This window comes from Sceloporus undulatus, chromosome 6, assembly GCF_019175285.1.
Source record: "Sceloporus undulatus isolate JIND9_A2432 ecotype Alabama chromosome 6, SceUnd_v1.1, whole genome shotgun sequence".
Classification (NCBI taxonomy): Eukaryota; Metazoa; Chordata; class Lepidosauria; order Squamata; family Phrynosomatidae; genus Sceloporus; species Sceloporus undulatus.
This window is the reverse complement of record NC_056527.1, coordinates 52,003,931-52,018,494: the sequence shown is the minus strand read 5'-3', so window position 1 is coordinate 52,018,494 and position 14,564 is coordinate 52,003,931. Positions and strand designations below refer to the sequence as shown.

The 14,564-nt window shown below is 37.8% G+C and overlaps 2 protein-coding genes across 3 annotated transcripts in view; one reads left to right on the top strand and one right to left on the bottom strand.

The window, feature by feature from the left end:
- OSBPL10 (oxysterol binding protein like 10) overlaps nucleotides 1-13,767 on the top strand; it is an 82,586-nt gene extending 68,819 nt beyond the window's left edge. The window contains exons 9-12 of one of the 2 annotated variants that reach the window (XM_042475613.1): nucleotides 2,655-2,841; nucleotides 3,627-3,809; nucleotides 6,050-6,335; nucleotides 8,190-13,767. In XM_042475613.1, the coding sequence (XP_042331547.1) occupies nucleotides 2,655-2,841; nucleotides 3,627-3,809; nucleotides 6,050-6,335; nucleotides 8,190-8,234 (701 nt within the window). In that variant the 3' untranslated portion in view covers nucleotides 8,235-13,767. The other variant, XM_042475614.1, reaches the window with a different exon arrangement.
- The window catches only part of STT3B (STT3 oligosaccharyltransferase complex catalytic subunit B), a 53,307-nt gene continuing 51,282 nt past the window's right edge, over nucleotides 12,540-14,564 (bottom strand). Inside the window, exon 16 of the mRNA XM_042475611.1 lies at nucleotides 12,540-14,092. Within this exon, the coding sequence (XP_042331545.1) occupies nucleotides 14,012-14,092 (81 nt within the window). The 3' untranslated portion in view covers nucleotides 12,540-14,011. The remainder of the gene's footprint in view (nucleotides 14,093-14,564) is intronic.

Here is a 14,564-nt window from a genome sequence, read left to right as displayed (position 1 = left end):
ACAAAACTCACCCAGTAAATGTCTGTAGTTCAGTAGCTGATCAGTTGCCAAAAGCCCACCTATTAGAAAGGTTTTTGCCTGTTGATTGAAGGAAAACAGGGAGAGGGCCAGCTTAGTCTCTGTTGGAAGGAAGTTCCTTAGCCTGGAGACAGTCACTGAGAGGACCCTCCCTATCAGACATTCTGTTGATGACAGCAGGGCAAGGATCCTCTGAGAATATTTAAACCCAGACTGCCTTCTGTGGAAACAAATGGTCTTGTCACATGTTGGCCTAAGACATAGGCCCAAATTCATAGATCATAACCAGCACTTTGCATGGAAACACACTGGTAGCCAAAGGAACTGCCATAACATTTGAGTCACGTTGTAGGCTGGCATGGTGAACATATGACCCTAAATATTGTCCCACAGTTCTGATAATCTCGTAATATTGGCTAACCTGGCTAGAGCTGATGGAGGTTGCAGCCCAGCAAAATGTCGAGAGCCACATGTTCCTGGCCTCTGCTGTAAGTTTCCTGTTGAGTTGTTGATGTTGGTTCTAGTCCAGTTTGTCATGTGCTTTACTCTGTTTATTGGACTGAAACAGTTAAGGAGTCTAGGTATGGGCTGATATGCAACAGATACTCATCCAGAGGGCATACAGTGGGGCCTTGTTATCCATGGGCTTGCCATCCGCGGATTTAAGCATCTGTGGATGCCAAGCCCCGTTGTCCCCAATGGCGGTACATGCACGTGGCTGCCCTAGTGAGTGTGTGCACATTGCATTGCAATTGGGAACAATGGCACTTGAGGTCTCATGTTTCTTGGTATCCATTGGGGGCTTTGGAATGGATACCCTGCAAATCCCAAAGTCCATTTTGCCCAAAGGAGAAGAATACTAACTAGATGCTACACGAAGCTTAAATTATTAGCATTTTAGTGCCAGAATTCTTCAGTCTTGCCCTGAAAGTAGGGTTGCCAGGTGAAGGGGCAGGGCTTTAATGGTTGTGTAGAAGCAGGAATTTCAGCAGATGTTGCTTGTCACCTGCTGAAATTCTCTTTGCCACACAACCATTTAATGGATGAGAACTCTGTCCCTTACTTCTACCTGGAGGATTTCCATCAGATGGGAGATGACTTTTATGCTAGGAATAGTGTCTGGCTCTGCAGTTTGAAGCCATCTCTGTTTTCTTCTCTGGGGAATATGAAAGAAGTCTTGGTGGTTAGGTTTGTATGTGTGAAAGGTACTTACATAGTCTTCCACACCTCTTCCCAAGATTCCTTTCTTGCATCTCATTCTCTTCCTGTTTTATTATCTTCTTGTTTTTCTAACTACCTCTAACTTAGTGCTAGTATCTTTTAGGGGTGATTCCAATAACTTCATCTTTTAGATCTCCAGTAGTCCGCGTGATATGTTCTGTGTTTAGATATTCATGTAAATTAGAAGGGTAAACCAAATGCTTTTTAGAGTTGCTAATCATGGGCAATTATGTGAGAACAGAACTGTGTCACAAGATTGGCTGTGGATGTGGTTTTATTTTTATTATTCAGTTATTTTTGTTCTGCAAATCAATGTAGCTGCTGTTTGTTGTTGTAGCATGACTGAATCCTGGCCTAATGGTCCCCTTGTGATTTGAACACAATTCTGTGCTTTTCATCATCTCTACAAAATCAAAGGCGTTGTTAATCCTGATTCCTTGGCTTTTGAATAAAACATCATTACAGAGATCATGGCATTTATGTATTTCATCAATGTGATCTGAGGAGGGTGTGCCACTCAGAGTATGGGAAGAAAACAGTGGCCTTGGACTTAAATTTTGTTATACAGTATTTAGAATAGACTTATTGAAATAAGTGAGAATCAAAGTACTCATAGTAAATAAGTCCCATCAGTGTTAGTGGGCCATATATTAGCATGACCAAGCCAAGATCCAACCCAAGGTTTAGATTATGTGTCTGTATAACGTAATGGTGGGAATCATGTCACCCTCCAAATGTTGTTGGAGAGCAGCTTTCCATATATTACGTAGGCTAGGGCTGCTTGAATTTGAAGTTCAGTGTCTGTAAAACTACATGATTACCACCGCTGATAAGAATTTGCTTGTTTCATATAAGCTGTAGAATTTGATTCATTACCTGAATCATAGGATTCCATCATCTGTACAGAACAATCTGTCCCAGGTTGCATTAAAAATATAAACCATACTGTTAGTTCTATGTAACACTAATGTATATGTAGCTCTACGTAGCTCATACTGTTAGTTCTATGTAACTGTTAAGGTGTAAGAATCTATTTGCTGACTACTAAATGAAGAAAGCATTGTTATGTATTAACAGTTACTACAAGTGGTATGAACTTGGCCTGTTAGGCATTGTTTATGTAGCCTAGGTGGTATATGATTTTTTTAATTTCATCAAGTATCAGCAGGAGAGGGGCTTTGACGTTATGCAGTTTTTCTATCCACCAGTCCTTTTCTCTTTGAAGATAATATAATAGAACTAGTTTCTTGAAACTTGTGAGTTTTCTTTTAACTACAGTTTGGAGGCTGTTTGGAATAATTTTCACAGTGGTTTTCCTTTACCATCCTATAAAATGTGACCTTCCTGCTAGAAAAGTTGATTGGTGAATTCTCGGTGCTAAAAAGGCTTTTCTGTTTGCATCCCACCATCTTTAGGCGTTCTTTATCTCATGGAACATGAGGAGGAGTATGTGTTCACACTGCCGTGTGCCTATGCGCGCTCTATACTTACCATTCCCTGGGTGGAGCTTGGAGGGAAAGTTAACATTCACTGTGCCAAGACTGGCTACTCAGCTGCTGTCACGTTCCACACCAAACCTTTCTATGGGGGAAAACTGCACAGGTATCATGTTATCATTTCTTTATAATAGTTCTATTAAACTACAAAGTACAGCAACATTAACTAGCAAAATGATGGCTGTTTGCATTGGTTTGTTGTTTGTGTTTTAATATTATATAATCTATGTTTTGAAAGCATTTGTGCTGTAGACTCTAGTAGCACAGTGTGGAGAGTACATGCTAGTTGAAGTTCCAGAGCTGAGGTGCTGAAGCAGCAATACATTCAAGGCAATGAATTGAATTGGATAGGGTCCTAAATCCATTGCACCGATTTTCATTGGGCATGCTGTCTCATGTGCTGCATGAAGTGAGTAACATTAAGCACAAAAAAACTGGGAAGTCATTGCGTTGAAATGAAATGGCATTGTGAAAGCATGGCAGATAGTTGTACATTGGTAAATAAAATCTTTTGAATAAAAATTACACCATCCATTTAAAAACAAATGAACAAAACCACACTTATCTTGGCTAATCTGTGTCTTGCAATATTGACAATTGTGTGTACGGAGGCTTGCTTCTCGTATTTCGTTTTTAATTAAATGTTAGCTTCTGCAAATATAGGAGAAAATTAAAGAGCTTTGGCCAGACTACACTGAACGCACTCCATTCCAGAAATGTATCTCCAAGACTTAACAATCATAATAGCAAATACTTGCTTACAGGAAAATGGTGCTTGAACTTAACTTTCCTTTCTGAATCTCACTATGGTAAAAATATTTACTGTGCCTGGATGTTAGCCCTTGTTGCAATAATCTGTGTATTAATCTCTATTTTTATCACTTGGATTAGGGTTACAGCAGAGGTGAAACATAACCCAACCAATACCATAGTATGTAAGGCACAAGGGGAGTGGAATGGCACACTGGAATTTACGTACAGCAATGGGGAAACCAAAATAATCGACACCACCAAACTACCCATAATTCGCAAGAAGATCAGACCAATAGCAAAGCAAGGCCCATTTGAGTCAAGGTGAGATTCTTTTTATGAAACTATCACCATTAGCTGAATGTAAGAGAAATAATAACTATTGAAAAGATGCTGGATCACATATTCTGGTTTTGAGACTTTAGGTTGAGGTGCATGCACCACGGGACCCCCATTTGCAAACTCCATTGTTAAAGCTCTTATCTACAAACAGCTCCAAAGTAAAATTAGAGCAAATAATAATAATAATAACAAATAAAAATCTCAAACCCTTCTGTAAGAAGGTAGGAAACATAATTGAATGCCATGCAATAAGGAAAAAAGACCTCTAGCCTATCTCAATATGCATGTATTTGGAATTTCTATGCCACTCTTCAATATGGATATTTTAGTATAATGCATCTTGGTTGGCAACAGCCAAAGAATGATTTGTGAGTTTGTGGATGTTGGAGTTAAGCATAAATCCAACATAACTTTGAAGGAGTAAGTGACAGCTGAATTTCTGTTTTGGTCCCAACACACTTTGGATTACCAATTTAATTTGGATTACAATTTATTATGCAGTCAATTTTCTCCTTGCACATTGGGTGGAACTGGCCTAGAAAATACATTATTTTCATTAGTGGATTAATGTAGTTGGATATAAATTGAAAGAATTAATATAGTCCAGTGTTACAGCTTTAGTATTTTTTTAAAGGTTAATTTTATAAAACGGGGAACCCTTATCTACAGTACAACAGTCATGAAAAACCTGAAAGTTTACAAATCCAAACTGGGTTCAAAACATTTTTCAGTGCATATTTTAAAGACTGAAGCTGTTACCTAAAGCTCACTCTTGAGACCAACATTTTCAACATGGCTTTCTATAAGAAATATTAAAGCATTGAGTAAAATGCTGAACATTAAGGACATGGAGGATTCCTTGGCAGTTCACTATGTGATCAGAGAGAAGAGATTTTTGGAATATGTATCAAAATGGGCTTTGCATAAGATTTTGGAAGTGACTATCCAAACGTTGTAAGGATATTTTTTCAAAATTCACCTTCCGTTGTAATCAGTACTGTATGTGAATGGCAAAATACTCTGTACAGTGGTACCTCGGGTTACGAAATTAATTCGTTCCGCGGCTAATTTCGTAACCCGAAAAACCTTCGTAACCTGAATTGCCATAGGCGCTAATGGAAAAAAATAGCTCTCTGCTGCCCTCCGGTGGCGAAATAGCGCCGAGGTTTTTTCGTAACCCGAAGAAACCTTCGTAAGCCGAAACAATAAATCCCTATGGGATTTTTTCGTATCCCGAAAAATTCGTAAGCTGGGTAATTCGTAGAAAGCCAGTAGGATTGGCCCTAGACTAGGTTACTCATGCCTCTGAGCTTGGAAAAGCTATTATTTTGGATTGCACTCTGGCCTTGCTACTTGGGAGATTGAATCTTGGGGTGTGTAATTCAGAAATTAATTTTTCCAGACTTTTCTCCAGTTCTGTTTCAGTCAGTGGGCCAAGTCACTCATGAATAAAATAGGTCCCACCGGTTCCAGCTAGACTAAATGCATTTTTGATGGCTTAGTTTACCTATACATACGATGTCATTCCAAGAAGAATGAAATCTGTTCTGGTTTAAATTTTGGATTTTGATATGACCCCTGGATAAGTTGAGAGTAAAACTTAGAGGCATATAAGAAAAGACATAAAGGATAAAGCAAAGCATCCCCCAGCATGCGCACACCCCATGCTTGCAAAACCAGTGCCTCCTTTGCAGTTCTTGGGCAAAGCAAAGGGACACTTACACACTCTCTTCCTGACTGAGCAGCAGCTGTAGAAGTAGGAGGAATGGGGATGGAGCTTCTATCAAAACCTTTCTTACCATATTGACCCATATATAAGTCAACCCAGGATCCTGGGTCAGTTTTTGGCATATATTTTTTTACCTATAGACAAATATATATAGTAAATGAATGGCAAAGGAATAAGTAGACAACGAGACAAATTTTGTTAAACTGAACAAAGTTTATTTGGTTTTGGAACAAGAAACAATAGCTTGGTGCAACTGTTTTCTCCATATTGTGCGCTTTATATATCAGTACTTGTCGTTGTATATTTATTTTTGTACTAATTTACGTTTACCTTATTATAGTGTAGTAACATTAAATTATACTTAGCTTAAAATTTTATTGTTAGTAGGAAGTTGCACTGTTTTTTAAAATTAAAATCTGGAATACTTTATGAGCACAGGGCAGTGACTCAGAAGGCCATCCCTCTAATCTTTCACTGATTTTGTTTGCTTAAGGTTCTTCCAGTCCTTTTTAAAATGCATAGCTTTGGCTAAAACAACCTATTTCCTAGTGCAACCCACTTCTTTTCTCTCGACGAACTCTGAACTCTTTCTCCACATTATCCTATGGTCTGATTTGCTACACAGGCATCTCTGGCAACAAGTCACCAATGCTCTGAAGGACGGCAACATTAATTTAGCTACAGACCACAAGTGTTTCCTTGAGGAGAGACAGCGAGCAGAGGAGAGACAGCGAGCCTCTAACAATACACCCTGGAAACCAAAATATTTTATCAAAGAGGTAAGGGGAATCATAGTAAAGAGCAGGTGTGGATTTTCATGTATCACTGTAAACCACTTAAATTGCCTTTAGAATAATTCCAACTTTTTGTATTTTTTTCGTTAAATGTGGATTTATGGTTAAAATGGTACAGTACTATTGCAATTTTTACTATTTTGAGTGAAATGCAGTTTTTAAAAACACCAGAACTATTGCCTATTTTTACAAGCTTCTTTCAGGCGAGTTTGAATAAGGATAAATGCTTATTAAGAGGGAAGGAACAAGATGGGCTACTGATGAACTGTCACCACAATAATGGGTGTTTTAATGTCTTTTTATAAAAGGAGTGATGGGTTCTGCCATTGTCACTTTGGTCTCAAACAGATGGCTCAAAAGGGCTGTCAGGATGATCCAGCAGTGGTGCATGCACATAACACATGTGTCCGGATCACTTGGAGGCTGTGCCAAGGTCGCCAAACACAGCCCAAAACAGGCTGCAAAAGAAGTGGTTTCTTACCACTCCTTTTTGCAGCCTGTTGAAGACCGTGGCAGCGGCTACCCTTGGGACCATGGTGTCCTGGGACAATCAGGGTGGGAGCAGCCTCTGCCCAGTCTGCTTGAACCTTTTGCTACTAGAAAGTTGTAGTAATAAACTTGGAGCAGAATGTGCATGTTTCTTTTTATCCCTGATGTCTTTGTGATTCTCAGAGGTTGCAAGACAAAGCTACAAAACACATTCCTCACGCTTTTAAAAAAAACCCAAAATAATACTTTGGACCTGTGCCACAGGCGGGTGCCCCATATGCAGCTTCCTGCTTATGCGGAAGCCGCGCAGTGGGAGAATGGTGCACGTGCCCATGCTCCCGTGCCGCGAGAATGAGCCCCATTAAATTGAATGGGACGTGAGCATGCGTGTTTTTGGCTTACATGGGGGGGGGGGTCCGGAACGGATCCCCCGCGTAAGCCAAGGGACCACTGTACCTCTACAGAGGTCATGGTTCTCTATTCTAAAGGAAGTCCTCACAGTTTATAGCAGAATGCAGCATTTCAAAACTAGAAGTTCAAATAAATAGAAATCTTTCCATTATTTCCTGTCTGTTGGGGAGGGGGAATGGCTGGTAGTTTCTGAATCCCAACAACTTGCCTGTTCCTGATTTAAAGTGAGAGGCTGAGCAGCAGGGTCCAGTTAAAACTGTAAACAGAATAAATGCGAAGAAAATGGGTTGGGACCAGACTTACTTATTTCTGAAGAAAATCTAGTGAAATCTATAGACTTAAAAATGAGTAACTTATGCCTGTTACAGACTGCCAAATTAAAACTGCTTTGGGTCTCTTTGGAGGTATGCTGTTTGAATGATGCATGCATCCCAAGAATCCGGAAGCTGCACCAAAGGATGGAGTGTGGAGTGTGGCTTTGGCGCGACCGCCGGACCCATGCATCATTTAAATAGCATACCTCCAAAGAGACCCGAAGCAGCTTTATTTTGGCATTCTGTAACAGGCCTTAGCTTCTATTGAGTTGGTTCTTTCCCAGTGTTTCTCTTAGAGGTATTGAAGCAGAATTTATGCTGTTGGTGAGATTTTACAAAACAGACTATTGCATTAAGTAGCAATAGCAAACAGGTATGGGGACCATGTGTTTCAGAAGCAGAGCCTTTTTAAAGGTGTTTGCTGTGGTGTATCCCTGCTTCAAAATAGTGAGTTGCTATTTACTGTAGATTGAGCAATGTGAGAATGTCAAAGGAAATATTTGTTGTGTGCATGGAACCACTGCTATTTTTTCATTTGCTAGCTTAGAGTAAGGCTGGTTAAACTTTTGATGAATACTTAATAAAGTGAGACTTAAATGTTATTTCTCTGATTCTTTCTGTACAGGGTGATGGGTGGCTATATATTGATCCCCTCTGGAAGAACTGTTGATAAAACTCACCTGGACTCACAAGAAGCCCATTTTCTAAAGGCATTAAAAAGATGCACTATTTAAATTTCAGGTGTGATGAAGTGTGGCTGTAAAGTAAAGCTGCTTATTCCAAATAATGCAGCTCAGAACAGCTGAAAGATCCTGTTTATAGAAGATATCTTACGTGCATATATTAGATATGTACACCCTGCTGTGTATTGGTATAATATATATATATGTATGTATACAGAAACAGACAGTAATTAAGGATCTGATCTTTTGCACTCAAGTCAGTGTGCACCCACATTGCTTGCAAGATCAGGCTTCACACTGGTAATGGTCACTTTTTTTATTATTATTGTTGGAAGTTTTCTATTTTTCACATTGCCAAAAACGTTTTGCACTTGAAATCACTTGACACTGACAGCCATTTACAGTAAAACATGTGACTAAAATGACTTGCTTTATCTGACAGAAGAAAGATTGTTTTCTCTGGCTTGATATTTGTGAATAATGCAATGAAACACTCATTGCCTTGTAGGAAGACAGGGGCGTCTAAGCAATCTTGTTTATCTATCCTCATTTTGCCCCCTGGGAATTTGGCTGTCCTGGTGAATCACTTGCCAATGGATAAACCAGAGACTTCTGTAATGCCCTGCTTTCCAAGCCATGAATTGTTCTTTTAAACTCTTAATTCTGCCCTCTTATATATCATTCAGTTGGCTTCACTAGTCACTTTGACAGTGGCTTGTAAATAAAGAGACTATGTCTATGTTTTTAATTACTGGTCCTGCAGCAGAAAATACATTTAATTGCCAAGAGCTAACCTCTTGGCATAAGTAAGGGCTTTACAAAATTATGGGAGAATTCCACATTGTTTTTGTGGTGTAAAAGAAATGCCCTAAAATATTAACTCTTTAACAGTAGGGCAGAGAACAATTTTACCTTCTGTGTATTAACTTTTTGTAGTCAATGTATCGATCCTAATTTCATTTTCCAAATGCTACTAGCTGGGAGGTAAATCCAACCCATAACATTTTAGTTACTGGACTGGGAAATTTTGTGCACAGAAGCCACTTGTATGCACGTCTTTCCTGTCTAAATAGGTATGTGATGAAGCCTAGAGGCTTCAGGGCTACTATGTAGTGTGAATGCTGAATGAATTAAGATTTGACACAAGGGTGCTGTGTGTTTAACCGATGTTGAACTATTCCTAGAGAAGACTATGATGTGTGAGGAACTCTGTCAGGAAAAGGACTACAAAAACTGTTTCAGAGTGGGAAAAACAGCATACAAATCTATCATGGAAATGACACTTTATGAAATTAAGGTGACTAAATCCATAGTTATAATTTCTGCTCACATTGCTTAATGGCATAAATGCCCCTTAAACATTGTTATAAACACTCCATTGTTTTTGTGCCTTGTCTTCTGGAACTCACTTCACATTTTGTACACACTGTTAGCATTTAAGTATTTTTTTCTGCCGAAATCTAAGATGATAGTCCAAACTATACACATGTATTTATTTAAAGGAATGTATTACAAAGTTAAGAGCATCACTATTCACCAGAATAACCAGTAACCAAGCCCAGCTTCTGACCTACATATTCTCTTCTTGCAAATGAAAGCCACTGTATTTATAAAAGCAAATTTTCTTAAATATGTTGAAACTCTGTTTTAAATAAAATAAAACCATACACTCTGAGTGTATAAAATCTTGTTTTTAAAAGGAAAGCGCTTATAAATAAGCCTCTTGTGGTCAACATCTTATGAATTGACTAATAGTACCAAAATCTAATTAGCACTACTTGCATAAAACTTTTATTTTAAAGAAGTTACTCCAGTAAGAAATCAGTGAACATGTGAGAAAATATATTTTGCTCATTCACCAAAGAACTAGTTACATTCTTACACAATTTTTTCTAGGTCTCCGTTTATTTCCCTTTGCTGTTTTGATGATGGTTATCAAGGCTACAGGATGTAGCTACAAAACACACAATAACTGTGAAGTATTAAACCTTTTTTACATGGCTATTTCACACTGCATGTTTTTAAAAAATATTGCAGTTGTGTTCTGGCGAACATCTTGCTTTCTAAATGTTTTTGGTAATGAAACAAGTGCTGCCATTAATGAAATCTTGTAGGGTTTATTTTCCAAGGCACAGGCACATTTTGGGATAGTACTAATCAACAAGCGATCCAAAAGAGTAAACCAGGAGACCCTTTCCATCCCATTTAAACACAACCTCTCTCATATTTCACTTATGATATGAAAAAGTAACATGCCTTATTTGTAGGTCATTGTTTGTCTTGCACTTGCAATCATTTCCTTTCAGTGTAGATACTGTACACTTTGAATTGTAATGTACATTTTTATATAATTCCAATTAACCTTTCTGCACAGCTGTAGGATCTATGCAATTGTTTCTTAAATAGAACTGTTCTTAAACAATTTATACTTATTTGTTAAGTTCTAGTTTTCTGGCAGTCACTTCTGATTAGCTTTCCTTTCCTAATTTGTGAATTAAAATCACAATATGAAAGCACTCAGTAGATATTACTTGCATTTATTGGTTGCTAAATGGTCCGGCTAGCTTTTTACTGTTCCATTGCCCATAACTACATAATACTGTTTCCAAAGTTCACCATTTAACATCCAGTGTATCGTTCATTCTATTTCAGTAAGTCATGCAATAAGATTTGGGGGACTTTTATATAATGAACAGGTAATTTGTGCAATATTGTTTTCTCAAGTCAAGCATTGGTCTAAATCTCCAATATTGGCTTGCAACTGGATCCCAGCAATACTACATCCTGCAGGTGTATAAAAAAGAGGTGAACCCAAAGTGCAGTTTTAGTTCAAGTGTACAGCCCAGGACAGAAAAAATTCAAGAACTATGAAAAACCCATTGGGCACACAGCATTGTATTTTCACTTGTTTGTTATTGTATGAGTATTGACCCTTACTGTCTAATTCAGACTTAATGAACATCTGTGGGGAAACATTAAGTGGAGATAAGGACAAAGTGAACAGAGCCCTGATCTCTGTCTGATCAGATCTGACTTATATGTTGCCTGCTAATCCCCACAGGAGTGAGATTTCAGGGGTCCAGACCCATAGAGGTTTATGGAACTAGAGCTTTCCAACAGTTCTAGGAATTATATATATCCAAAGGAACGATCAGTTCCTTCTCTCCTGTTGCTGTGAATGCTCTTTATTGTCCACAGCCATGATGTACTGCGTTGGCTTTGAGCCAGTATATAGAACGTTCCTTGGATACCTTTGTAATGCCCTGTATTTCAAAAGGGTTTCATTTATATTCATATTAAGAAAGGAGGCAACTGAAATCAGCCTGAATACAGAAATATTCCCAAAGAAGGTTACATTAACACTATTTGGTAAATGTCTGTTAAATCACATTTGGAGGGATTCTGCAGAATTCTCCAAGAGTGCCACTTGCTTCCATATCACAAAGAGTACATTTAGCAGCATGCATTCTGGACTCTGACTCAAGCAGAAAATTAAGTAGAGCATCTTGCCCCCAATAATCAAGTTTAGTTGGACTTAGATTTAGTCATGCTGAATTTCAAGTAGATCTCTTGAAAGGAACAGCATTTGTTAGTCATAATCTGGTCCCAATGTCTTCTGCGCTAACTCTAGATTAAAGCCACTGAACTCAGATTTGGGAGAAATCCTCCTAAAGTATCCAGGCTGAATCAGATTTTAAAGGTTTCTACTGGAGACTAAAGGCCCAGTTATATTAAGAGACCCTCACGATCACCATAGATAGGTGGAACTGTATAAATCAGAGGTTTTTTTTATAAATATATACCAATTTTTATCAGACTTATAACAGACTTTCAGTATGCTTAAAGGATTATCAGTTGCAGACGATAAAATCATAGAATCGTATCTCTATTTAAATATTACTGTGCACTGTGACAATCTTCTCCTCACACATCCCTCCCTTTATCAGACTTTTTGGATAAAGGAAAAGAACATGAAGAGAAAATTGTAAACAGGCCACAAACCCAATGTAGATAAAGTAACAACACTGCAAGAACTGTGTGATTTCAATGAGCTCCCAAACTGGCCCCCAGTTACTGCTAAAAGAGAACATCTGATTTCCAAATTAAAAACGGGTAACGCTCCTGATTGTGATAACATCCCTCCTGAACTATTAAAAGCAAATACAGATTGGTGGGCTCCTGTTCTCACAAGTTTGTTTACATGGATTTCAATGAACATAGTTCAGGTCCTTAGCAAAGTATCCTTAGAAGGTAACCAAGTAGTTAATAAGAAAGGAATAGCAGCCAATCACTTAACACAAAACTTGATTTAACTTTATTTTCCCTATAGTCAACAACGGGTTTGCATTGAGCTTTTAAGCAACAAAGTAATATAATCTCAATGACAAAGGGTCAGAAATCCAGATTCTTATTTTGTGAAAATGTTGCCACTGCATTGATTTAATAATCTCTTTACTCAAAAATGAATTTACAAATAAAAATTATACATCTGAGAAGAAAAGTCAGCAGTAACATTCTCACTGAGCAATAGATACTTAGGTTCTTTTTTGTTTGGAAGGTACATACTATTCTGCTTAACACCAAGACCTCTGGTATAAGCTGTTTCCTTTATCAAAATTATAACCTGTGGCTGTCAAGTTTCCCCACATTTTGTATTTTATTTTAATAAAATAACTAAGTAATAGTCAAGTTTGTAAAGTTTCCTATACCTGGAAAGTGAACATGTTCAATCTCCATTTGTAATTTAGTGCACTTGATAAACTGTCTTTAATAAAATATAAAAGACAAAGCACATATCCAAGTCATAGTTTCATCAACAGAAACACTAAAGAAAGATATGGAGAAAAGCTATTCATTTCCATGAACCCAACTTGATGAAAAAGGCAAGTAGGCTTATAAGCCCTGCTGCCTTTGTAGTAGCCACAGAAAGTTTGGATACTTGTCAATTTTTTCCTTAAAAGGCCAAATTATTGTATATGGTACATACATAGCTAAACAAGCAAGTTCAGAAAATACCAGGTGCTATGGTGCTCAGTAGCATTCATTTCTGTCGTGTCAGACGTAAGATACAAATGTAGCCCTTGTATCTACCTACTCTGTGCATGATCTGTCCTGTGTAGTTGTATTTCAGGAACACACCTGTGTAAGGACAGCAAGACCACCTCTTCCCAAAACAAATTACATCATCCAGTTTTATAATCTGTCCTGTGATTAGTGAAATTGCAGCTTGGTTTACAGTCCTTGAAACATACAGCAATGGGAGAGATATCATGTAGTCTTCTAAAATAAATACCTCCAAAGGAGTTGTTCTAGTAGCTGAATATAAAAATACCCACACGTCTGAAAGTGTCAGACTAAGAATAATCAATTCATATATTTTTCCATTCCAGTTAAGATATTGCTGTTCAGCTGAACTTAAAAAAAACTGACAAGTATGCATGTGCCAAGGACCAAATTAAAGGGCTCTTTGGTGCAGTCAGTCCAAATTCAATAGAGTGGAAGGATAATATGTACCAGTTTTAAAAAAAAAACTCTGCTGCTAGACCTGGAAAGCAGCTCTGTCTTGCTCCACAATACAAATCTAAAACAGCTGTTCTCAATAAGCCAAAATTTAAGTCAGACATTGCCTGAAAGTTTTGTACAATAATCTGGACCAATGATGGTTCTGTACCCTCATGTTGCTGTGAAACATGACTTGAGCTAAAGGCAAAGACTGGTTATCTCAAGGACAACTGCTTCAATATTAGTAATCAGTACAGTTTTTTTAAACTGTCTTCCTGTTGGGTCTCTTGCCTTTCTTTAAAATTAGTTTATTCTTAATGTAGCCACGCTTCCTTTTGGCAGTCTAAAAAGAAAAACAGAATAGTGTATTAGTTATTTGTAATATTATAGTGACTACACCATGTTTTTGCATTGTTCTAGAATCCTTAAACATTACTTTTAGGTCAGAACTGGGAAAATGGCAAGCACCTGCTTGTCCAGGCACCTAAGAGTCTCCAAGTGTTTTTCCAGCCCTGAGTCATAGCATGTGCCCAGAAATAATCAGAACATATTTCAAAACTAAATGTATTCATATTTCATCCAAGCTTACAATGAGTGCGTTTAGGGTTGTAGGCTAAATCTGTAAAAATGTTTTATACAAAATTTATACTGAATTTCCAATAAATTACAAATATTTTCCCATGAAAGAAATCAAAATAATATTCTTGGCCGTAGTTTTTTGCAATTTGCCAGTATCACAAAACACAATACACTGCAAAGCAGTCCACTCTCTGATATGTAAATTTCAACTAATGTACTAATCCAGAACTCAATTC